The sequence below is a fragment of the Crotalus tigris genome, unplaced genomic scaffold, assembly GCF_016545835.1.
Source record: "Crotalus tigris isolate CLP2741 ecotype Arizona unplaced genomic scaffold, ASM1654583v1 scf7180000018831.1652172, whole genome shotgun sequence".
NCBI classification, from domain to species: Eukaryota; Metazoa; Chordata; class Lepidosauria; order Squamata; family Viperidae; genus Crotalus; species Crotalus tigris.
In genome coordinates this window covers 327608-353893 of record NW_024097221.1, presented here as the reverse complement: position 1 = coordinate 353893, position 26286 = coordinate 327608, and the positions used below count along the sequence as shown (strand labels likewise).

The window sequence follows — 26286 nt, the reverse complement described above, 5'->3', positions numbered from 1 at the left end:
CATCAAATACTTATCTGGAGGAAAAAAATTTCTTAGTGGATGCTTTATCAAGGTTGCCACAATATAACAGTACCAAAACAGAAGTAGTAGACCCCCTCATGCCATCTAAACAATTAGAGACCCCAGTAACCACACGCTTGCAAGCAAAGAAACCAAAGACCCTGGACAGCAAAGCAGGAGCAAAATTCAGACAGACTCTGGAAATGGATGAATGGTTCCTGAGTCACAAAAATCTCTGCTCAATGAATGATGGACTGCCTTGGGTGGGGTGGGGAACTATATGTGGCCAAAGCCCAAAGAATGAAATTTATGCAACTATGTTATGACTCAAAAATGGCTGGACATTTTGGATTCATAAAAATTCTCCATCTAGTAAAGAGACAATTTTGGTGGCCGCCCACAAAGACATTGAAAGCTATGTGGCTAGCTGCCACATCTGTGTGGCAGCAAAATGGAGACAGGGCAGAACACCGGGACTGTTACAAGCGGTAACAAGCCCATCAGCACCTTGGCGGGAAATTTCCAAGGACTTTATAGTGGAGTTGCCAGAGAGTGCAGGGAACATGGTCATTTGGGTGGTAACTGACCTGTTCTCTAAACAGATGCATTTCATCCTGTGCACCAAGATTCCTACGGCCAAGGCTCTAGCCAAGATGTTTGTACAACGTATCTACTGACTACATAGGGCCCTGCAATGCATAATCTCAGACAGGGGTGTGCAATTCACTTCAGAGTTTTGGAAAGCATTTTGGACCTCCTGGGGACTGCCCAGGGCCTGTGATCTAGTCATCATCTGCAAATGAATGGTGGGACAGAACATTTGATCTCAGTATTGGAACAGTATTTAAGATGTTTTATTAATTATCAACAAGACAATTGGACCACTTATTTCCTTTTGCGGAAGTGGATTACAACAATGTGGTTCATTCCAGCACAGGCTACTCCCCATTCCAAGGGCAACAGGACAAAGTTTCAACCCAATGCCTGAACTGCCTGTCAATGACCCCACCATCCCCTCCATAAAGGAGTGGATTACACAACTTCAGAATACATGGCTAGTAGTGAGAAAAGCATTAGATGAGGCTAGGGAAGCATATAAAGTGCAAGCAGATAAGAAGCGGGTTGAACCTAAGCCATTTAAAGTGGGAGAGAAAGTATACTTGTCCACAAAATACTTACAATCATTGCAGCCATCAAAGAAATTACCAAAATTTGTTGGACCGTTCCCTATAAAAGAATTATACACCCAGTAACCATAGAATTAGACCTCCCAAAAACTTTGAGACAAGTTCACCCGGTCTTTCATTGTAGCCTGCTCAAACATGAGTTGAACTCACTTCTAAGGCCAGCTGCGATTCCTCCTCCTTCACCTATTATGTTGGGCAAGAACAGCATTTTGAGATCAGAGAGATCCTAGATTTCAGAAAACATCATGGGTCCACCCAATACCTGATAGCCTGGAAGAATCTCCCCTCTTCTCAAATGAGTGGGTCCATAACAGCCCTTTAACAGCCCTTAGGTTGTTAAAAAAAGTTCCACTCCCAGTATCCTGACAAACCCGACTAATTTATTTGTAATTTTCTCTCCCTATTGTTGTTTTGTTTTTCTCCAGGTGGATCTCTCATTTTTTAAAGGGGGGCAGCATGTCAGAACCCTCTCTTTCTATGGGCATGGGTTTTCTTATCCTTTCCAGGTTCTGTCAAACTCCGGGGAGGGAGGGGGAAGCTTGGGGTGCTGATGTGTATTTCCTTTGCTTTGTTTTCTGCTCTATCCTCTTTGATGTTTCTCTAACGGGATGATAATGGAATGTGCCTCCAGCCACCTGCCTTATCTCCGGCCATGGAAGAAATTGCACAGACACCTAACAGCCTTGGAAGCGGCGCCTAATGATTCTGTTCTTATGGTGCTTTCACACCTGTGGATTGGCCTGTTTGAACCATCCAGATGGACAGTTGGGGTGGGGTTACTATGGACACTTTTGATTACTTGATTTGCACAGGAAACCCTCAAATCCTTCCTTCTATTCCTACTGACAACATTTCCCAATAAAATTTCTTTTTGAAATGATGCCGTCTCAAGAGTTCTGCTTTCTTGGGAGGATTGGTTGAGGTGGCTCCTTACTGTGCCCAAAATTGGATCATGTGATCACAGGGATTCTGTGATAGTCATAAGTGCAAGAACCAGTCATCAAGTTATTTTTACAGCACCATTTTAATTTTTGATAGTTATTAAACAAGGTGAGGGCTTGTTATTTCCATTGTCTTGCTATAGTTTTTAATTGTTTATAATAATTTATATTTATTTTATCTCTTTTCCTTGTTGCATCATATTTTTATATTTATTGCAAAACATTCAGGCTTTCAACTAATAACATAGCATAATCAGAATGCAAGCAACACATCACTATAAGCCATCTTTTATATTTATTTATAAATGCAGCCAGCTGCACATCACATATCCTTACCTATGCAGCCCAACATAAATCTCCCCTGAACTTCCCAGATTTTGCTTATTTTTGCCTCCTTTTAGTCAGAATTCTGCCAAGCACCTTCCCAGAGACAGTTAATAACTTAATCCCACTGTAGTTTTTGCATTCAGTCTTGTTATCTTTCCCTTTAAATGGGGAGCACTAACCACATTCTTTTACATTTTAGTAACAGCATTCTGTTAAATATTAAACAAGACACATAGCTCTTCCACAAGGAAGTGATATATTTTTAGATTCCTTTGGTTATGTCAACTACATCTCACCATTTCCCAGTATTCTTATAATATTTAGGTTTTCCTTTTAATTGATATTTTTCTTGGACGTTAACATTTTTAGATATATTTGAATTCTACTGTTCAAAGTATCTAGCATTCCCATGTAAATTTTAAAAATAGTTCTTACAAAATTCCCTCACTTCAGTGTCATCTCAAACTATATCATTTTTTTTTTTAAAAAAAGGTTCCATTCACCCTGTTGGGGGCTTTTGATTTAGTCCTCTTTCAACCCCTTCCAAAGCAAATTTTAAATTTCCTTCAGATAACCCATATGCTTTACTATCTTAAGGCTTCAAACTCTACTGTTTTCTCTGCCTCGTATCCAGAATGTTCCACTGGGACAGAATATTAGTACTTGCTTTCTAAAAACAGGTTTAAATATGCCAATGCTTTTCTGCAGTATTAAAAGCTATATTTAAATTTACTGCTATTCTGTATTTTTACAAATCATGTGGCATGTATTTTATAATTACTTTTTAATTTGTATCTTGCAGTAATCTCTTATACATTTTGCAAGTTCCTTCCTACCACACATGCACAGTAAACAAAAATTACATTAGAATAACAAAAGTGTCATTCAGTTCTGGTGATTGGGTCTTATTGTTCAATTTCTGAAGAACTTCTAAACGAACTATTGCTGATTCTGTTTGATTTAATCAGGAAGTTAATAGCATATTTAAGATAACAGCCTTTAGTTTTTAAAATGTTTAAAAGTCGTTCGTGATATTGATATTGTTGTTGTTTTTATAAAGTTGTGTGTACTTATAATGTGTGTGTGTGTGTGTTATTACTTTTAATATGGACTAGCTAGCATAAGGAGAGTAATCTGTGTGACTTAAAGTCTAAATATTTTTTGTTCATTTCTATTTCAGAAGCACAGAAGTCATGAGCACAGTCTCAGGTACTCGGAGTTCAACCATTACTTTTACCGTTCGGCCTGGGACTAGCCAGCCCATCACACTTCAGAGCAGAGTCCCAGACTATGATAGCAGGACATCAGGAGCCAGACATGCTCCAAGCCCAGTGGTTTCACCAACAGAGATAAGTAAAGACATCCTGCCAGCTCCTCTGACTGCTGCTGTTCCAGCTGCATCTCCTTCTCCGACTCCTTCTGATGTTTATAGCCTACCCAGCCAGCCTCCTTCTGGGGACCTCTTTGCTTTGAATACAGGGCGCAGCAGGTCTCCTTCTCCCTCAATATTGCAACAGCCAATCTCAAATAAGCCTTTTACAACTAAACCTGTCCACCTGTGGACTAAACCAGACGTGGCAGATTGGTTAGAAAGTTTAAACTTAGGTGAACATAAAGAGACCTTTATGGATAACGAAATAGATGGCACTCATTTACCAAACCTTCAGAAGGAAGACTTGATAGACCTTGGAGTGACTAGAGTCGGTCACAGAATGAACATAGAAAGAGCCTTGAAACAGCTATTGGACAGATAAGAATGGTTGGTCTTGCCTCACAAACCTTTGTTATAAATAGAGATAGGCTGGTATCAAAACACCCCAAATGCCTTGGCTTCCCAAGAGTAGCACCAAATTAAAAAGCATCCATTAGATTGCAAACGTATGTCCAAAATAAATTCCATGTCAATCCACATTAATGGGACCAAATATTCTAAAAACGGATGGGGCAAGTAACAGAGAAGAATGGAAATAATTGTGAACTTAAAAAAAAAAGAACAAATTTGTAAGCTCCAACCATATTGATATTATCTCAAAAGTTTATACTTTAATTGCTGGTACACACAGATACACAACTATCACTCCTTTTTCAATGTATGGATTGGTTTTTCTGTTAGAAATGCCCTTCTGCTTGAAAAGTAAGGTGTCACCTCTTTTTGGTTAGAACCTACAGGTATTTCTCCATGTACTATAACATGTTGTGTCCAGCTCTTTTTGCAATCTGCTTTCATATGACTAACATTTCATATGATTGTTGGACTCCGTCCCATTGCTGTGGTTAGACAGTTTCTCCTTTCAGTTTTTCTAAACTGATTCTTGGTTAGTTCTGCCACTTAATTTTTCCGCTAACCTTTTTTTCATGACGTATTTACTGATTTTTGAAAAACTTCTATACATTCACAGCATTGCCAGAATTTAAAAAAAAATGTCAGATGTTTTTGGCTAATTATTATGTTGATTTCTTTGGAAGTGAAATTAGTTTTTGTCATCCAGTGTAATTCTGTTATTTGACTTTAAGGCTTTATTTTTCCATTTATGTTTAGTGCCTTTCCAAATTGCCAGATAGTTATTAGGCATGCTTTTTTTCATTTATAATGCAGTATAATGTGTGAAAGATATGTAAGAGATCTTAGCTGCCTAAAATAAAAGTAAAAATATTTGTAAGAAATTGGAATTGAAGATATCTGTGCACAAAAAGATGGTAGTTCAATTAAGATCTTTTCCACATTTCTTTGAGGTGGACTGGGATGATAGGTAAGTAATTTCAGGGTTATATTTTCAAAATAACAAGCATTCATCAAGCCTGTTTTAATTTCTCTTGTATAGGATTGAGTTGTTTGGACAATATTGTACAAGACATTTTCTTTGAGGTGGAAACAGGTATCAAGATTAGATGTCTTCTCTTTTTACAAGCGCATCTGCGAGTGTGGCTTTGGGGGAGGGAGTGATGCTTTGGCTTCCCAAAGAGAGTTAAGTTCTACTTTTTTTTAAAGAACTTTGCTTTACATAAAGGTTACTTTTGCTGGATCAAAGTGATTACATGTGATAGTGGATTTTATTACCATTGTGATCCCCATAGTATCATAGAAAGAATGTTGAATTTTCCTTCTGCAATTTTGTATGTGGATGCACAAATCAATGCACAAGCTGCAGTCAACAGTAACTGCACAGAGGTGGCTTCCTCACCTTCAAGAAGGTCTTTGGATCTTTGACCTGCTTATTCTTTCCTGCTTAAGAAAACCAGCTGTTGATGAATCTACGTGGCACAAGCCTGTTTACTTATGGAAATGGATTTAAACCTTTACTTCTTATTGTATTAGGAAGATGTTGCCTGGCGTCTATAAGAAACATGAAATGAAAATATTAATAAAAGTACATGTTACAGAAGTAGTTTTATGAAAACAGTAGGTACCTATTATATATGCAAGGGACAATTTTTCTAAAAATGGAGATCGAGAGTTTCATCCTAATAATAATGTTTTGCTTAAAATTGAAATACAGGATTGTTCTGTGCTTCCTTCCCATACAAACTGCTGTGTCTTAGGAGAACCCACTTAGCTTGAAAATTAAAGAAAAGAGAAGGTTCAGAACTGTTCATGAAAAAAAAATTGAGTGGATTTTTAAAAGCATAGTCCTTCGGCAGACATATATTTTCCGATTTGGTAGCTTCTATGAAATTTAGAATATTGTACTTTCTCTCCCACCATAAATAATCCACATTAACAATGTTGTTGGTTCATAGTGTCATGAATAATTTAGCCTGTACATGTGTGGCTGCTTAATAATTTAATTGGAAGGCATCACAGTTCATTTTTTTAATATGCCCCAGCCTATCTCTAATTATAATTTTATTTTCTCACAGCTGAATGTCTAATTAGGGGCCTGCAATAGCCCTGGAATTAGTACATAAAGTTCAGTAATTTCAATACCTTTCTTTACTGCAAGTTTAAATAGTTGTACAGATAGTTTATAAGCACAATATTTTAAGAATATAAGTGGCTGGTCTACTGGGCAGCCTTTGTGCCACTTCAGTGCTAGAAATTTAAAAAAAAATGTGGTTTACTACTATTTCTGTGGAATAAGTATTAAGTCTTGACCTTTTTAAATCAATATCATTTGGATGCATCTGAACCAGCAGAGCTGTGTTATATTTTCTATCTTTACTAAAACTTCTTCAGATGATATCTCTCCTCAGACATGGTAACAATCAACAATACCATGGGTAATTATAAAAATATACTCACCCCCTCCTTCTGCTATCAAAACTGGTCCTTTACGTTATTGCCACTTAGACTCTTTTCAGATTTCTTTCAACACTTGAATACTCCAAATGGATTTGTAATTAAAATCAAGTTTCAGTGCAAAAAGATTGAAATATTGATACAATGTTGTATCTAGAGAACAATCTAGAGGACAAGATTCACATATTTGATAGCAACACAATTTTTATTTTGATGGGGCAAGGGAAGGGTGTAAAAGTAAGATGATTTTGACATCATTGTCTTCCATTTGGTGATAATGCAGAAATCAGTAAATAATCCATAATGCCATGCTCCTTTTTATTTCTTTGAGTGCAGTTTGGTGTTACCTCTATAATGTGCCAGAAAATGCATTAGGACAAGTGATAGAAGAGAAAAAAAGGGGGAAAATTACTTTTAAGCTGTTGTTAATCATAATATTTTACTGTTTAATATATAATGATATGTGATGGTACCCCCTTTCTTAAAAGGGGTCTCTTGCCCATGTATCTTTTCAGGCACTTAAATAGTGAGTACAATATAATTATTAGAGAAGATTTTAAACATCAAAGAGCTAATGAAATGATTTATTTTTTAAATAATGTTGTATGATTTAGAGTAACAAGGGCCTGCAAGGAATTGCTTTGTATCAAGAAAAAAACACCTTTGGCAAGCTGAAATAGTTTTTAGCATTGTTTGATGGCTTTATAATAGAAAGCAATAGTAAAGGATGCAGAATTGTCTCCTAGCATTTTGGTCAATACTAAAACTGTCAGGAGTAGATTGGCCCTTTTAATGTTATGCTACTTTGATGGTGCAAAATACAGTGATTAAAAATAATCTTGTTATGATATTCCAGGTTTTAGGAACAACTTTTGTTTATATACTGTAATTTAATAAATTGCATTTACATGCTTAGTTTCTGTAATATTTTGTGTATACAATACCAAAATGACACAAGATGTAAATTGTGTATAACTACATAGACTCCTTTCCCTAGGTGTCTAGTTTTGATTCATATATTATAAAATGACTATATGTGACTGTTGATTTACAGAATTTACATATCACAGAAGCTAGCTCTTTGTGGTACCTAAGTTAATAAAAGTGATTTTTCTGAGTTCCTTTACAAATAAGCATTATCCAGTTGATCTGGCAATGACTCTATGTATGAGCCTAAAATAATGGTAATTTTCTCATTACATCTTTTTTTTTCTTTTTTAGAGAGTAATGTTTTTGCTATGGTTTGTGAAACAACTATGTTCACGTTATCTATGTTGCTGTAATTTTTTGTGCTTTAATTCCTCCAGTTTCCAACTGATTAAAACAAATCAAGCTCCTGTAACTTGCACTTTCCCTAATCCTTACTACTCTTGTATGGCAACCAAAATTACTGTAAGAAATAAATATCATATTGCACTAAGGTTGTGATTCTGATTACAAAGAGCAAATCCAGTCTGAATTTTTTATTTCTAAAAAGAGTTGCCAGACTTTCCATTTAACATTAAACTGTTTAAAGTTCCTTTTTTTAAAGCTTGTCTGTGATTTCCATGGAATTTAGAGTCAAAGCTCTCTCAAATTGATCCTGAATAAATTCCTATTCCAAAATGAGAAATGCAGTATAAAGCACATGATATAAAACATTTATATGTCTTGGACTGATTTGTTTTGTTTTATCAGAAAAAAAATCAACAGGATTCTGAACTTGAAATGATTATTATCATTTCAAGTGATCATTAATACAGTGAACTGGTGAAACATTGATTGAAAAAACAGGTTAAAGGAGGAAAAGAAGACCTTGATCCAGAATTTTTATTTATTTAAAATTTATTTCATTTATAATCTAACCAATAATAATGGATACCACCAGTGTATCACCACCAAAGATGGCGCCCTCTGATACTTATAGTCTCTAGCTTGAGAAAGAAAACATTGCCTGAAAGCTATCAAAATTAACCAAGTTGATCAGCTACTTCTCCTCATGCAAGCATAGTATATTTCTACAAGGCTGAATGGACCTAGTTCCTGCTCCCCTTCTTTATAATTATCTTTTGACAGATGGGCTTACTTATCATGTGAAGGAGTTGTTAAGGCTGTACTTGCTGCTAGGATTTTGTAATGAAAGTAAGTTACACGTCTGATTTATAGATAATTTAGGTTCTGTTTAATACTTAAGCAAGGCTTCAAATTTCTTTCCAACTGTAAAAGCATATTTAATTTTTACAATTATCCAATCTTTTCTCCAGCTCTAAATGGTTTATGTGCTAAATGATCCTGTCAGGAGATCCTTTAGTTGCATCACTTTCCGTGAACAGAGGAGCTTTAATCTGAGCTTAGCGTAGTTTCCAAATAGTTTTTCAATACATTTGAATATCTGGAATAACAGACGAGATCGGCATATCTTCTTTCTTGTTAATGTTTAATTTGATTCAGTTATCCTTACCAAGGAGAGGTATTGTTATCTTTATATAGTTAGATATACTTTCACTGATTTTTTTTTTACAAATATCCACAGCTACCCTCTTCTGAAACCATCAGAGCTATGTGCACTTCAAATTTAATAACTTTCCTGAAATAAACCTTATTTAAACAATTTGTTTCTTCTAGTTCTTCTCTTTCAAGAGGACAAGACTTATGTCAAGAGGGTTCTCAAAAGCAATGTCTTAAGTTATGTAGGTGTATAATAGAAAAAAACAAACCAAAGTACCCAGGGTAACTCTCATGTGTTTTGAACTGAATTATAAGAAATAATGTAACAAAAATGTACTTTTTAATTAAAAGGGCCAATTTAGTGTCAGTGTATCATAGTAATAGCACCTTGTTCTTTTTATCAATGGCAAACATCTTTATTAAAAGGTCCAAATTGTTTCATGTTTGGAAAAAGCTTTCAATCCTTTCAGTATTAAAATAATGATTTGGTGAATCATCAAAGCATTTTAATTTAATAAATTTATAGATGTTCACATTAATAAATGTTTACACCTTGCAGCGTGTAAGGCCTAATTTGTGTATTTTGATGATAGAAATGCAATAGGTTGTCTGTCGTGTACCAAGCCATAGATCATTTTTTTAAAATTTGGTAATTTTGAAATGAGTAGATTTCAATTCCCAGAATTTCCCAGCCAGCATTTTAAAGGTACCAAGTTTGAAAAATGCTGCCATAAATTTTAATTAATTATGCTCAATCTTAATTGCATTAGCTGAAGAATGTATCCTGATACAATGTATACAAAGGTACTATGTTTCTTTAAAAACCTTTTTTCTTTTATTTAATTATTTTTCTTATTTATCATTTTTTAAAACATGTACTTAATGAAGTTATTTAATGTTAGGGAAGTAGAATGTATAGTGGGGCTTATGACCACAACTGAGCCCAAAATTTCTGTCGTTAAGTGAGACATTTGCTAAGTGAGATTTGCCCCATTTTATGACCTTTCTTGCCACAGCTGTTAAGTGAATCACTGCGGTTGTGAAGTTAGTAACAAGGTTGTTAAGTGAATCTGGCTTCCCCATTGACTTTGCTTGCCAGAAGGTCACAAAGGGGATCACACGCCCCCGGGACACTGCAACCGTCATAAATACAAGCCAGTTGCCAAGCATCTGAATTTTGATCACGTGACCAGGGGGAATGTTGCAATGGTCATGTGAAAAACAGTCATGGTCAGTTTTTTTCAGTGCCATTGTAACCTTGAATGGTCACTAAACAAACTCTTATAAGTTGAGGACCACCTATATTGGCAAGCTGAGCATGTTATTATAAATCTCCAGCTTAAATCAGTGAATGAATACAGCTTTCTAGACCAGGGGTAGGCAACCTTGGCTCTTTTATGACTCGTGGACTTCAACTCTCAGAATCTCCCATGCTGGCTCAGGAATTCTGAGAGTTGACGTCCATGAGTCATAAAAGAGCCAAGGTTGCTTACCCCTGGTCTAGACAAAAGTTTTAATTTGTAATTTCATAATCAAAATAAGCAATAAATAGGACTGTGAGATATTAAATAGACATAAGTTGTATGTAAATATCCACATATTTCAGCTCTGCAGGACTTTAGTTCTTTGCTAGAACACTGAAATCTACCAGTGAGGTTGTTCAGGTTGTTTTTGGTAGAAAATTTACAAATGGGAATTCCAAGCCTCACCTTCTACCTAAAACCACATCCTTGCTTAGCAGCAGGAGAGCAGCACATATTTTTTTGTAGAATTAATGAAGTGAACATTTTTCATGAATCCAAAAGGGTGTGGGCAGATGAAGCAAGCTAGCTATGTATGATATAGAACAGTGATGGCGAACCTTTTAGAGATCGAGTGCCCAAACTGCAACCCAAAACCCACTTGTGCATCGTCGGGTGCCGGGTGGGTGTGGCCCATTGGGTGGGCGTGGCTGTGGTGGTAATGGCAGACTGGGTGGGACTAAAAAGTTCAATCAATCAATTCCAACTTTGCAAGATCTTTTTTTTCCCCTCGAGAAGTTGAAATTGACTGATTGAACTTTTTTTTTTTGGTACACGGCGGAGGCCTAAAGCGAAAAGGTTTTATAAAACCCAGCTGAAGGCTTAGGACAGGGGCAACAGCGCATGTACCCACAGAGAAGGCTCTGAGTGCCGCCTCTGGCACCCGTCCCATAGGTTCGCCACCACTGGTATAGAAGGTTGGCTATTTCAATGAACTAGGAATATGAAGCAAGGCTTTGTCCAAGTCAGCAATCTTTTTCAATTGATTGCACTTTAAAAAAAAAGGTTATTCCAATGTACCCTGATGCAGAAAACTGCAAGCAAGGCACGTCCTAGTTTATCTTCAGAGTACTGAAATGTTTATATTTGTATTCTATTTGTCCAGATGAACAAGCGATTGTAGCAGAACTCAAACACCAGAGGGAGTTGCTGCAGTTATTTCTGATAATTGTTAGTTTCTTCATCTTAGTTCATAGTTTTAAGTGGCAGAAATAGATGAGCTAAGTATTTTGGAATTGTATGCTCTTTGGAGTATGTCTTGGAGATTAATAGTTTTGTTCTTTCTGGAAAACCGACACAAAGACAAAATAATCTGATAAATGTGAATACATTTACCCTTAGAAATAAGGACATACTCCAAGAGATTGTAGCCATCCTTCCAACAAAGCTCAACCAAGCATGTTACTTAGAATCCTTAGTGAGAAAGAAGCTAGCAAGAATCTTCATTTTACCATTTCTCTTCCGCAAATTGTCCCAGCCATTCCTACCGAGTAGCCCAGAAGCAGCACCTGGCTTCAAAGATGACTAGCATTTTACAGTATATAATTTTGATTTCCAAATAGCTTCCGATTCCAACTGGAACGGCGACAGGCATCACATAAGCTGATTAAATTCCACACATGAGCTGTCAAGTCCAGGTAACAGACAATGATACTTTCAAATCATGGAACAAATCCCTGCAGTACAACAGAGACTACAAGCAACACAACCAGTTCCGTTCTGGATTGCATATTTTGGATGGCATCTCCCACTGAAAGAAGCTGAACTATGAAAAGGACTATGATTCTACTTTTTTTTTACAGTAGGAACACAAAATAGTTCCTTGGTTATAATTCTATCCAATCAACAACTTCGGTGGAAAAGGATCATCTCCTATCCTGTTTTATGTAAACCTTCTCTGCTCCAGGCAGTTGAAAGAAACTTCAGAATGTGCTTGTGGATGAACAAGGATAAAGCTCCACTTTGTGTGCATTTAGTTATTTAGGATCTAATCTGTGTCTGTCATTGGGACCAGAAGCTTTCGGACTAGTGCTGGAGCCCGTCTTCAGGGAATTTCTCTCTAGCGGAGTGTGTGCTGTTTTATGTGTGGTATTTATGGTGCCTGTTATATCTGGCTTTTTAGATACTGATTGGGATGTGTTGATGGCTGGTTTTTAAGTCAATAGCTGTCTTTTGCTTGTGCTGCCCAGCCCTCGCTGGAGTCGTGCCCCATTTTACAACTTTTTTTGTCATGGTTATTAAGTGAAATCATGCAGTTAAGCAAATCTGCCTTCCCCCATTCACTTTGCTTGTCAGAAGCTCACTAGGAAGGTTGCAAATGACATTCCCAGGACCGTGGGATGTTGCAACCATCACAAATACACGCTGCTTGCAAAGCACTCAAAGTCTGATCATGTGGCTGTGTGGATGCTGCAACTGTCATAAGCAAGAACTGGTCATAAGTCACTTTTTTTCAGTGCTGTTATAACCTTGAACAGTCATTAAATAAGTGGTTGTAAGACAAGGACTACCTGCATTCAGTGAACAATTTTTCCCCTTCTGCTATCCAAGAAACTCCTATTTTTCAGAACACAGTAATACAACTGGAATTTTGAAGAGACCAGTCCTCCAACAAACATTTCCACCTGTTCTCTCTTTGGGACTGTGCCAAAATTACAAAAGAGGGGCTGATATGTTCATTTGGAGAACATTTGTCCTCAATGCGCAGGACTATTAAGTCAACTATCTCTTGGAATAACTGGGACAAGATGTTCCTTTCAGTCACAGATAATTTAAAAACCAGGGTAAGAATATCCATGCCATGCTTTTCCTACTGGGACTCAGCTTCACTAGCTGAAGATAAGGATGTGGAAGGCATTTGACCCAGCAGAATGCAATACGTTAACATCTAGCTGGTGGCTGGAACTGTGCCAGGTCTTAGAACAGTTTTGCGAGACCGCCTACTACCTCATAGTTCCCTTCGTCCTGTTAGATCCCACAGGCTGGGCCTCCTTCAGGTCCCGTCGGCCAAGCAGTGCCATTTGGCGGGGCCGCGGAGGGCTTTCTCTGTGATGGCGCCCACGTCTTGGAATCAGCTCCCCCCCCCCCGGAAATTAGGACCGCTCCCACCCTGTTGGTTTTCCGTAAGCTGCTTAAGACCTGGCTTTTCTGGCAGGCCTGGGGTTTATAAAATCTGACCCCTGGATGAATGTTACTGTATTGTTTGTCTTGTTAAGTTATTTTGTGTTTTTATTGTTAGCCGCCCAGAGTCCTCCAGGAGTGGGACGGCTTATAAATTTTAAAAATAAATAAATAAATAAATAAAAATATCCTGTGAAAGTGGTTCCAAAAGTTTATTTGAATATTTAATTTACAAAAAGAAAGAAGAGAAAGAAAGAAAGAAAGAAAGAAAGAAAGAAAGAAAGAAAGAAAGAAAGAAAGAAAGAAAGAAAGAAAGAAAGAAAGAAAGAAAGAAAGAAAAAGAAAAACAGGAATCGTATATCCTAGCTGCTGTCCTATGCAAACTAGGTAAGCTAAAACCGCATATAAAACACATGCCCACTTAACATACTATTATCAATGTAATTTTGAGATAGCAAGGAACTGGTAGGGAAGATAATAGAAAATAAACATTACATACATTCTTCTTAGAGATTGTCCAAGTAGCCAATCCCACCCAAGATCACTTCTCTCTACATCCCGTGTTTCCTTATATACACTGCATGTTACCATTTGACAGAAATGTTTTTTTATATTTTATTGAACTTGATTGCTAATCTTTTTTTCATTCACTTCTTTCCTTGACCGATTTATCCCTGAATTTCTCTTCCCAAACAGAAACGAACAAGAAACACTGAAGACACATATATGCTGTCTTTGGTAGGGATGCTTATGTGGTTAAAATCAGTAATTAATTCTCTATTTTGTAGAAGTTATAGCAAGAAATTCAGCATTACATTTGGCAAAAGACAGAGAGATCTTTACAGTTTACTTGAGTCTTACTGGCAGTCAAAGCTGAATATGTAAAATAAGTCTAGTTATTGTTTAAAAATGGCAATTTCCTCCAAGGGTTTAATACGCATAAGAGCAATATTACTTTAGTCAAATTTAGCCAAAAAACCCAGATTTACTATAGAGGAAGCCATCTCATCCCATTGTCCTCTTTGCAAATCATACAAACTGGAGTGAGTGCTGCATATCCTTCCTGTTTTATCATCAAGGTGACAGGCTGAGGGAGAGCTAGAGAGGGCATGTAATGGAAACTTCTAATCTCCAAGACCAAAAATTTCACAGTGTTCTAGGTGCATGAGAGAAAAAGCAGCATAAACAAAACTTACATTGCAAAGCCACGTGAGGCTTACATCAGTTCCTTATCAGAACTTCTGGAAAAGTTCAACTAAAGAGATTTTGACTGGACTGTGCACTTCCCAAGAATATGAATGAAGAATAAGTATAGGTTTCTATACTGGGTCCTTTCTCAGGTTAATATAGAGTAACTTCCCATGAATATTTGCCACTAACTGCAAGCCAGCTAGAATTTTCCTCTATCCATACCTGCCATGTTCCCAGTAAATGGAAATGTGACCTAGATACGACAGCTGGGAGCTGGAAAACTGACCATGTTCAGTACAAGAACACTTGGATATAATTTGTACGGTACAAATGAAATATGTACTAATGTCAGAAATAATTAAAAAACTAGGGGGTGGGGAATCACCATCACCAATTTGGCAAAGGAATGAAGAAAACCTTTTTCAAAATGCATTAAAAAGTATGATAACAGGCTTCAGGGCAACACAGAGTCACAATATATTAGCAATTTCTGGACCCATAAACATTTATAAAAGCATCAGGAAAGTATTTTAAATATAAAAGGGATATGAATAGATCCTTTCAATCTCTTCTCCTGCACCAAAAAAAAAGCCCCACATGATTTGTAGTGTAATAAGTCAGATGAATGATCATGGTATATTAAGGCATAAATGGTAGACATTCGTTTCTATTGTCTCAGCTCAACATAATTAGCTGGGAAAAGCCCATATCTGCCTTTGCAGACTCCTCTCCACCAGCCATCATCTATCATTTCAATATTGGTAATGATATCATCTGGATCAAAGGAAATCTCATCATCCCCAGCTGTGGAAAAAACAGAAATGTTAAGATTAGCAGAAAGACTCTGAATCTCAGTTTTAAGTCAGCTGATTTTGTTTTTCTATACCCACACCCTACATTTCAACCCCCCATCCCCCACCCCATCCTAAAACTAACCATCAAAGGCATGGACAAAATAATTTTAAAGCTCAACAACTGAAACCCAGGGAGAAACACCTGAATAAAAGGAAATCAACTCCCCCAGACAGAAAACTAATCTAGCCAAGAGATCAGGGTAGTAGCCTAGATCTTTGTGAATTAAAAAGTATGTCTTTCGATTGTGGTCAGGAGAACAAGTCCCACCGAGCAAGCCTTGCCTCTATCAGGAAGGAATTCCAGAGTCTGGGACTAGTCACTGGCTACACTCCTTTCTCTGGGCACTGCCTCGTGAACACAGAGCAGCCCATGCCAAGCAACTCCATAGACTTGGCTCGAAGGGGAAACCATGTTTTCAGACGGTCTCAAGCAAAATATACATTTGTGTTTCGCAGATAGCAGGTGCTGAGAAACAGACTGGAAGCATCTTAAATTCTGGCTTTTTCCAGCACCTGAAAATCAGAATTTATACCACCTTCTTCCAGGTAGGTTATAGTTTAAAAAGCACTTTTGGCATTCACAGGTGATCTGACAAGATCAACAGAAAACACACAAGCCAGAAAAGTGAGACTAAGGGTTGTTCGGAACTTGCAGCAGTGGCCCTTCTTACTCGGAGTAGCCTTCTCTACAGAGATGCACACGCAGAGCATCTGATTTAACGCATCTGCCCTGGTGGAGACTTTATACCTAGATAGCAGCTTCTAGAAGAACCCACTCTGTACCTCATCCTACATTAGGTAGTCCTCGACCTACAACCACAATTGGGTCCAGAATTTCCGTTGCTAAGCAAGACGAATGCTAAATCATGCCTGACTTTTTTCTTTTTTGACATGATTGTTAAGCGAGTCACTGCAGTTAAGTGGATTATGTAGTAATTAGGCAAATCTTGGCTTCCCCCCACTGACTCTTGCTTGTCGGAAGCTGGCTGGGAAGGTCACAAGTGGGGCTCATGTGACCCTTGAGAGACTGCAGTCGTTGTAAATACAAGCTGGTTGCCAAATTCCCAAATTTGGATCACGTGACCATGGGGATGCTGCAACAGTCCTAATTGCGAGGCCTGGTTGCAAGTCACTTTTCCCAGTGATGTTTTAACTTTGAATGCTTGCTAAATGAATGGTTGTTAAATCGAGGATTACCTATTAAAAAAATGCTACAGAAGCAGCTCTTCATGAAAGCATGATGAATGGGCATGAACACTGCAATTAAACAGACCTTTTCTTGGTTCCAATTAGCAAGTAGCCCATGAGGATATATGCAGCACATCTCAAAGTCAACTGGTGCCATTAATAGTGTTGCTGCTACCGTTATATTTTTTTCCAGAAAATTCAGAAAAAGGTTATTTGGGAGAGTGTAGACTTCTAGCTCACAGAATAAATTTAGGCAATTCTGTAGAAATCAGAGGCTAAATATGTTCTGAACTAGAACTCTAAAACTAGCTGTTGTGTTACTTACCAGCCTGATAATCATAAAGGGCTATAGCTGTTATGCCAAGGTCAGTTTCATATTCATAAGCAGTTTCATCTAAAAAAAAAGATATGTTTCACTATAGGATTTTCAAATCATCTACTTTGTACATGATCTGGCATTTATGAAGGTCTCCTTAGTGGTACAATTAGACTGAATGCTGAGGAATCATCAATATAATATTGGCATTTTTATTGCACCCATTGGAAACTGCTAGTTAAGCAGCACCCTCAACAATTTACCCTTTGTTAAATTCCATGCTCCTTGAGAGGCTTACTTTCAACCACTTATTTGTATTGCTAATGACTTCAGAAGCACTGATTCACCTATATCGAGCCAGCAACCAAGTGAAAAATTGAGAGTAAGCTTTTTTCTCTCATTTTCAGCCTATTTTGCTTCTGAACATTTTTATCTTGCCCCTAGCCTCCAAGCAGTTTAACCCAGCATGTTGAGTTTGCCTCAGAGACTGGCCAGACCCATGTGATCACATCCTAGAGTAACATGGAGTTACCCAAATATTCAGAAGTGAAAGAGAAGCTGTTTAACCTGTTTGATATTGATTTCCTACTGCAGCCTCTTCATACACAGCTCCCGATTCATAGGCTGGCTCTCTCTGACTAATTGCTTCTTGATAGTCAGATTCTTCAGCTTTGCTCTCCTGTTCTGGTTCGTGTACATTTGAAGGATTTGCACTGGAACTCTTATAACCAGATTCGAAGGAGGCAGCATCCTACACAAATAAAAGCAAGCATTATGCGAGACACCAAGAAGATTTTATCAAGAAGTTCCCTGCTGCTCCTGAAGTGAGCTACTTTCTATGATATGTCACCTTGCAATTCACCATTCTTGAAACTATTGGATTATGAACATTATCCACTGTGATCTATTAAAACACAATTATAGGGTGCCATGCACTATTCCCAAAAGCTGGGTAAGCTGGGGCAAAAAACTACATTTGATTTCATCTGGAATGTAACATTAATTAACTTTAAATTAATTTAACGTTAAGACTGCTTTTCATAGTTCTTTCCCTTTTGTCACTTTAAAAATTACACATTTTGGACACATCTTGGAGGCCCACCCAGAAAGATTTTATGGAAATTTATGGGGTCTCCAACAGGGTCTCTCAGATATAGCAAACTGTGCTGAGAGTCCCTACACTATGTGAATGGGTTTGGGTGGGGGAACAATAACACGACGTCTCTGGGTCTGTCTTCAATCTTTAGGAAGGTACTCAAAACAGGTTGGGCTATCTAACAGATATAAATAAATAACAGAGATGGTTTGTGCATTTCATGCCGGAGTATCCAACCTGATTAGCAGCACATTTGAGGGCTCAGGAAAGGTTTTTTCTATTATCGCCTGATATCCCACATACAAAATACACACCCTACTTTACCCCATCTGCATTATGGGCTTCTCTTACCATATTGTTATGTATAACCAATCAAGCCTTATATAGATGATTGATTGACAGATATCTATTACATGGTTAAATTATCTAACAATTGTAGCTTTTCCAACTCACAATGGCATCAGGGCAACCTGTTAAAATGGATTTACCCGTTTTGTTTGTGATTTTACTGGAAGGAGGGAATGCTAGACAAAATGCACTGGAAATAACCACACCAACCTCGTAGATCACACTTGATGGCACTTTTTCTTCCTCTGGTTGTGGAGCTAGAGATTCAGTAGGATTCGGTTTCTTGGGTTTGCCTTTCTCCTTTTCAAAAAAAAAGAAAAAACAAAATATGATTTGCAAACATACATCAATATGCACAAGGTAGGCAGAGATGATGAAAAACCAACTGGCTGCAGAGGGTCCAACTTAATCATAGTTATTTGAGGATATGCATTCATGGTGCAGAAGATTAAAATTGAAGGTAACCAAATGTGCAGGAAGTATTACCTTGGATTATGATTACCCAGGTTACTACTGCAAGTTGTTTTAGTTCTTCATGATAGGACTACAATGGTGAGCAGAAATATCTGAGGCAGGGATACCACCTCAAGAGCTACAATCATCAAGCTGGGAATGAGGGTAATTGTAATTTATGTTATTTGTACAATGACATCATCATGGCTTCTTACAGGTGCCTAGGTTGCTCATGAGATGCCATTATTGGGTTTCCCATCCCAATTCTGTCACTTGGAATGAGATGGCTCATGCGTTTCTTCCTCCGCCACGGCCTTTCTCTGAGGACTCCATAACATGTAATTGCACTGGGAGTATTTCCTTTCTTATTCATTTTTCTGAAACCAAGGATGTTGTACTCTTAGCTAGAAATCAAAAATCAAACTTCAAGCTCATACAAGTAGTCCTCAACTTACAACTGTTCATTAAATGACGATTCGAACTTATGATGGCCTCAAAGTTACAACCACTGCCTCACTCCTGGGATTGCAATTCAGGTGCTTGGCGACTGGCTCGCATTTACGAGAGCTGCGCATCTTGCGCTGTGATTGTGATTTGCTACCTTCCCAGCTGGCTTCTGACAAAGTCAATTGGGGAAGCTGGATTTACTTAATGACCATGTGATTCACTTAATGACCAGGTCAGTTACTTAACAGCAGTGTTTCATTTAATGTGGTAAAAAATTGTAGTAAAATCAGGTCTGATCACTTGTCAAAGGAGCATATCATTTAGCAATTGAAACTGCAGTCCCAGTTATGGTCATAAGTCAAGGACTACCTGTATTTTTAACATATGTTCATGGAACATCACACATTTAAGTACTGATAAACTGCCCACGGACCCAACCTCTTGGAAGAGAAGGCAGACTATAAACATGACATATAAGCTCATGGAAACATTTTATGAATCAAGTCTATAAATCTTCCTCCTGTCTTGTTGACATCAGAGTTGAGGATTGTTATTTTCCACCTTTATCAGGGAATGTGTGAGGTAAATTAAGCCATTAGAGTACTTACGCATTGTGTTACACAGAGTGCATATAATATACAGCAGACAAGGAATTTATTTTTACATTAATGTCTCAAAAAGACGGTGTGGGTGGCACAAGACAGTCCATGCTGCAAAAGACTGCCTGCAATTTCCTCCAGATTATCTTTAGGATGCCTTTCGTGTCTTAAATACATTCTAAAGAGGTAGCCATTGAGGAGCAATAATTTAAAATATTTCTTAATTAAAACTATACATGGAACTAACAGGTTGCTTTTCTCTTTTTTTTTGACTGAAAGGACTTTTTTCCTGCAGCTCAGCATGTAAAATAAATAAAAGTGCCAATTTGGGGGAAGGACAAAGCTATGTTATTTTTCACGAAGCAAAATTACTATAGAGAAGATAGCATTCATCTCCCTTCAACAAATTTAGTACATCTTTTCCAGCAGACTCCACATATTTTACAGTAAACCTACCTCAGAAGGTTACCAGGCATGTAATTCAAAATATCAAAGCTCACCATATTCTACCGGAGTGCAGCTAATACTTCCCCTACCTTTACCTGTGAGGACTAGTCTTATGACACTTTCTGGGGGTCAACAATTTAACAGAATCCAACAGGGGTACAATAATATAAACGTCCTGGCTAAAGATCCTATACATAATATATTTGTATATATCTTAATGACAATAATGTAACAAATATAATATTATATATAATAGCCAGTTTGGTCTAGGGCAGTGATTCTCAACCTTTCTAATGCCGTGACCCCATAATAGAGTTCCCCATGTTGTGGTGACCCCCAAGTGGGTGTGGCCACCAATAAGAGGGAGTAGGACACCTAGGGAAAAGGGAAAAAAATGGCGGACAGCATGGTTTGGTGACCCCCGTGAAATGGTCATTCGACCCCAAATGGGGTCCCGACCCACAGGTTGAGAACCACTGGTCTAGGGCAGGGGTAGGCACCCTCGGCTCTTTTATGACTCATGGATTTCAACTCCATAGCTGACTCATAAAAGAGCCGAGGTTGCCTACCCCTGGTCTAGGGGGTTAAGATACCAGATTAGAAACCAGAGACCATGAGTTCGAGTCTCACTGCAGGCATGAAAGCCAGTTGAGTGACTTTGGGCCAGTCACTCTTTCTCACCCAGTCCATCTCACATGTTGTTGTGGGGAAAATAGGAGGAAGGTGTATTGGACACATTTGCCGCCTTGAATTATTTATAATAACAAAGGCAGGATTCAAACAAATAAATGCCACTAGAGCTGTCTTTCCCGCAGGCTACAGATCTGTCTCTATGACAGATCACGCTATCCACATAGGCAGTACAACTGCTTTTTTTTGTTCATAACAGGAAGGGCAATGTTGAAGGCAGACATTTGTTGAAAGAAAACAGATCTACTGCTTGTACTGCAAAGGCTTCCCTCTCCTCAAGATGTTACTGTAAAATTCTCCTTCATATAAAAGTGGAATTGAACAAAGCATATTTATAGCATGTATACAAGACTCAAGCAAAAAAAAAAAAAAAGGTTCATTTATCTAACATGAAACAGCATCTCTGATTGAATCTACCCTGAATGTTATGTTCGGAGACCTGGCCACTGGCTGGCCACACATCAGATTTTCACAAATCTTCAGATATGATTCCCAATCATTTACTCTCAAAATCCAGACTAATTAGCAGCTGAATTTGATAATGTGACCCTGGGGATGCTGCAATGATTGTAAGAGTGAAAAACTGATCATAAATCACTTTTTTCGATGCCATTGTAACTTCAAAAGGTCACTAAACCACCTTTTGTAAGTCAAGGACTACTATATTCTCGTAACTCTTCTACAATCCATAATTTAAGAGAATAATTACTACTTGGTTACATAAGGGAACTTTTAAAGAAAGCTGACATGAACCATACACGTGTACTTAATCTTGATTTTATTCTCTCAGAATCGACGCTTGCAATGGTGCAACCAATGAAGGTGGGAAGGGGGGGGGAAGAGATGGTGAGATAGAAAAACAAAAGTATGAATTTCACCAACTTCGATTGCCCTCCTAGCCTCTTCTTGTTCCTCCTTGTCCTGGGCCATCCTTTGAGCTCTTTCAATTTCCGCCTTTCTCCTATCCTCTTGTTCTTTGTCCTTAGCTAGATTTTCAAAGTTAGCTCTGATGTTGCTTGTTTTGGCATTTGCTGTAATGGATCACAATATGAAAAGGATTACCCGACAAGCCATTTTTCCCCCCACAAATCTTCAGAAACGATTCCCAATCGCTTACTCTCAAAATCTAGACTAATTATTTAGTGTACTGGTCAGACTACGAACTATTTGTGTTTATAAAAGATCACAAGTTGCTAAGGAAAGTAACTCATTCAACCTCCTGACAGAAACATCTGCCACAAAATATGATCAGCTGAAAGCTTAAACTGAGTCCATCTATATATTACTAAAGCGCTTTATCTGCAACCTTCAATTGGGGGAAACTTTGTCAACAAAGGTAACTCAAAAAGGCTATCTTATAGACCGCTGGGACCTATTATTCTCAAATTTGGAGAAAATGTGGCTGCTTCGGAGGGGTCAGGGTGCTTCAGTGCCGCCACTGCGCTTTTGCAGTCACGTGATGCTCATTTTCAATGACAGCTTCCTGGCCAACCTCTCACTTCCCCCCTGCCTTGCCTACTAGGAAGGTGAGGGGAGAGGAGAGAGATTTCTGAGGCTCACTGCCAGTTTCTCATGAGGAAATTCAATGGGGAAGCCAAACAGGAAGCCAAAGTTACTCCCACCATCCCACTGATTTTTTGCCCATGGTCATTTTGTTTCTTTGTTTAGGTAAGGAAGTATCTCTGAAATGATGAGCCAAAGGGCCATGGGTTGCCTAGTTACTGATTTAAATTAGAAAATGAAAGATAGCTCCAAATATATGACTAAAGATAGGCTGACACATTTGATTTAAATAACAGCCCTTCACTTTAGGGATTGTAGGCAGAAAACAATTATATTAGATAGCTACTTGACTTGTTTTTTCCACCTAAACTTTAAAAGCTAGATATTTCAGCTCCTTGCTGATATAATGACAGTCCTGAGATTTTTAAAATTTAAAGGAAACTCAATTATATAATAAAATAAAACATGAAGGGGGGGGGGTCTTACCAGCTTCCACTGGTTTGGTCTTCTGGTATGTTGAAGACAACTTCTCAATATCTTCAAAAGATGATGCATTCTATCAATACAAGAAAAGGGAACCCAATTCATATAAAGCAGCGTTCCTTGACATTGGCAACTTTAAGATGCGTGGACCTCCAACTTGCTGGTTGGAGAGTTTTGGAATTCGAAGTTCACACATCTTAAACTTACTAAGGGTGAGAAACACTGACATAAAGGAACAAAAATAAATTCCTTAGACAAACCACATTTACTTCTACATCATAGGTAACTCAGATACACAAGTTATTCTCAAGACATTCTGAAATGAATTAATACAAGACAGAAAGAGGTGCATATTCCAATCTTCCTCTTAACTGGGAAAGCTGCACTAAAACTGTAATATGTATATATTGTATATATACAGACACATAACAGAATAACAGAGTTGGAGGTTTGCTAGTCCAACCCTCTGCTCAAGCAGGAGACCCGGCCTATACCATTCCGGATAAGTGGCTGTCTAGTCTCTTATTAAAAGCCACCAATAAAGTAGAAACCACAACTTCTGAAGGCAAGCTGTACCCACTGGTTAATTATTCTCACTGTCAGGAAATTTCTCCTTAGTTCTAGGTTGCTTCTCTCCTTGATTAAATTTCCATCCACATATTCTCTCGCCCTACACATATATACATACACACATATAACCACACCTACATCCCACATGCTATTGGAAATGTTTTAACTACATCTGTGCTTGAATAGGAGCAGGATTCCATGGCCTATTCCAACTCTATTATTCTATTATTCCTGCTAGCCAATTGTTCCTTTTCTTTTCACACTTGCATTGAACTGTCCAGGTTTCTGCTATAAAACAAAAATCTTAATAAACTGTGTAAAAGGGCTGTGCACACTTGAAAAATGACATGCAAGGGTTCAGAACCAGAGCAACTTCCTGCTACTCGTTAAAGCAGCCCATCTTTCTTCATTCTTGCACATGTACCTAAAGGGTTTGCTGCTTTGTGGTCTGTATTAAATAGGCTGCTATACTCATTTGGTTCATTAAAGCAGCTGTGTCTTTTTTTTTTTTTACTTTTGAACACAGGAACTTTAAAAAAAAAACCCTGCATGATTTATTGAACAGTAGAGAGGAACTGGCCCTATGTGAGGTCTGAAGCACTTATTTGCAATCTTTTCTGTGGACTGCACAGTCCTCTTCAACAAGACAAGAATGTCTTCAGAGAAAGTAAGCTTTACGATACCGGAATGATGTTTAGTGTTAGTGGAGAATTCTAATCCCGTAACTCATTTAATTCAATACCTTGTCCATCCGATCTTTCTGCACACCATACTTTCCACCAAATCCTTTAGAATAATCTAAAAACAGAACAAAAATGATTTATTGTAAATGCTGCTCTCTCAGTGGTTATCATAAAGGGGTTCATGCACAAAGTACACAGCGATTGCAGCCAAGCCAAAATACAAAATAAGTAGATGCAAAAAAAAAAAAAAAAAGAGTATATATTCCGAGGGTCCCAAAGCATTGGCAAGTATGCAAGTGACAGCAGGATAAAACATGCTTCCGCATCCACTGGCTCAAATGAAATCAGATCCGAGCAAAGGAGGAGGTGCTCTCCCTCCCTCAAGCCACACCCGCAGTGCAGATCGTCACATTGTTAGAGGAGAGATTTAAGTCAGACATTCTGGCATCTTCATGAAGGCCACTATGTCAAGGTATTACATGCTGCTTACTTAAAAAGAACAAGTATTTGTGACTGTCTTAAGGATTTAAAAATAATGGCCATGTTATGTTTTTAAAGATTGCCAACAGGAATTCATTTAAATGCTGGACAAACATGTTTGTGCTGGACATACAACAGAAAAAACACAAGGATGAATCAAGTATTAGAAGTTTTTTTTTATCTCTTGCTTATTTTGGCTAATTTTACAGACAGATGCAATGCACACATATATTACACAGATACACGTTTTTGTGAGAGAAATGTGAAAAACTGGAATTAAGTGTATTTACCTAAAATGTTAATGTTATAATAATTCCAGAGGCGTTCATGTTAACGAATACACTGCATGAAGCAAGTTATTACTCAAACAGAAAGTTCTTATCTAGCTGCCACCTCAGGTATATTTCTAATGGAAAAAAGTTAAAATCATTCTATAATCATTATCATATTACGTACAGCTATATCATCAACCTCAGAACTAACCTTGGCAAGGGGATTTTGTATTTTCATTTTGAAACCATTTTTATAATAATTTTCTGTAACTAGTAAAGAAATCTGGACTTGTGTGCTAAAGAAATAGGAGCCAAAGGATTTACTGGCCAGAATATGGAAAGGAAGTAAGTGTTGTGATTAAAAATATACACAGTGTTGAGCACCCCCAAAGTTTGCTGGAATGTACACCAAGCAGCACAATTAGATGGGATGATGCACTGTCATTCATGATATAGAGGATTAAGGTAACTAAAGGTCACTTAATTATTTCCTGCTGTATTTGCAAAGGAAGAAGAAATTAAAGTTGCCATGCATTGTATAGGGCTTTGCAATGAGCAGCTTAGGTCTGGGTTAGAAATGACTGTACTGGATAAGAGTTAGAAGTGGAAACTCTGCCTTGTTGTGACTCGTGCTTCGCTAGTTTCTCCTTGTAGTCAAACCCCACAGCTGATGGGTCCTGCCTTTCGGTTTGAACACCAAATTTCCCTCCGAAACCACTCTTATAATCTGAGAAATTCAGTATATGAGGATAAGGGGCGGGGGGAAGCCAAAGGAAGAAAGGGGACGGGAAAAGAGGAACATGTTTAGACGCAAAATACATGAGCTAAAAAACTTGTTAAAAACAGTTGTGGAAAGATGTAGGAAAAGGTTTGTCTGAAAAGAGGTTATTACCTCTAGATGTTAAATTTTGAAAAATATCCTCAAGTATAGACTTTTTTTAGATTGTATAATTTCATGTCGGAGCTTACAGTAATTGCAAATTGAAGTGTTTCTTTCTATTAAGTATACATATAACATTCACAATCCAGCATAGCAGATGTTTTTTGAACTTTCTCTCATATGCTCATTTCCCACAGGTACATTGTGAAAGAGGAAAGCATTCAGACATGCAATTACTCCCCATTC

At 37.8% G+C, this 26286-nt stretch overlaps 2 protein-coding genes across 8 annotated transcripts in view; one reads left to right on the top strand and one right to left on the bottom strand.

The window, feature by feature from the left end:
- The window catches only part of SHANK2 (SH3 and multiple ankyrin repeat domains 2), a 389771-nt gene extending 380096 nt beyond the window's left edge, over window positions 1-9675 (top strand). For all 6 annotated transcript variants that reach the window (XM_039356871.1, XM_039356867.1, XM_039356868.1 and 3 more), the window contains one exon: window positions 3636-9675. In XM_039356871.1, coding sequence (XP_039212805.1) covers window positions 3636-4209 — 574 coding nt within the window. In that variant the 3' untranslated portion in view covers window positions 4210-9675. The remainder of the gene's footprint in view (window positions 1-3635) is intronic.
- A 4421-nt stretch (window positions 9676-14096) lies between these two features.
- CTTN (cortactin) overlaps window positions 14097-26286 on the bottom strand; it is a 33118-nt gene continuing 20928 nt past the window's right edge. Inside the window, exons 10-17 of one of the 2 annotated variants that reach the window (XM_039356844.1) lie at window positions 25777-25887; window positions 24468-24523; window positions 23159-23228; window positions 22052-22200; window positions 18744-18833; window positions 17657-17840; window positions 17099-17167; window positions 14097-15535 (exon numbers count right to left, since the gene is read on the bottom strand). In XM_039356844.1, the coding sequence (XP_039212778.1) occupies window positions 15399-15535; window positions 17099-17167; window positions 17657-17840; window positions 18744-18833; window positions 22052-22200; window positions 23159-23228; window positions 24468-24523; window positions 25777-25887 (866 nt within the window). In that variant the 3' untranslated portion in view covers window positions 14097-15398. The remainder of the gene's footprint in view (window positions 15536-17098; window positions 17168-17656; window positions 17841-18743; window positions 18834-22051; window positions 22201-23158; window positions 23229-24467; window positions 24524-25776; window positions 25888-26286) is intronic. The other variant, XM_039356845.1, reaches the window with a different exon arrangement.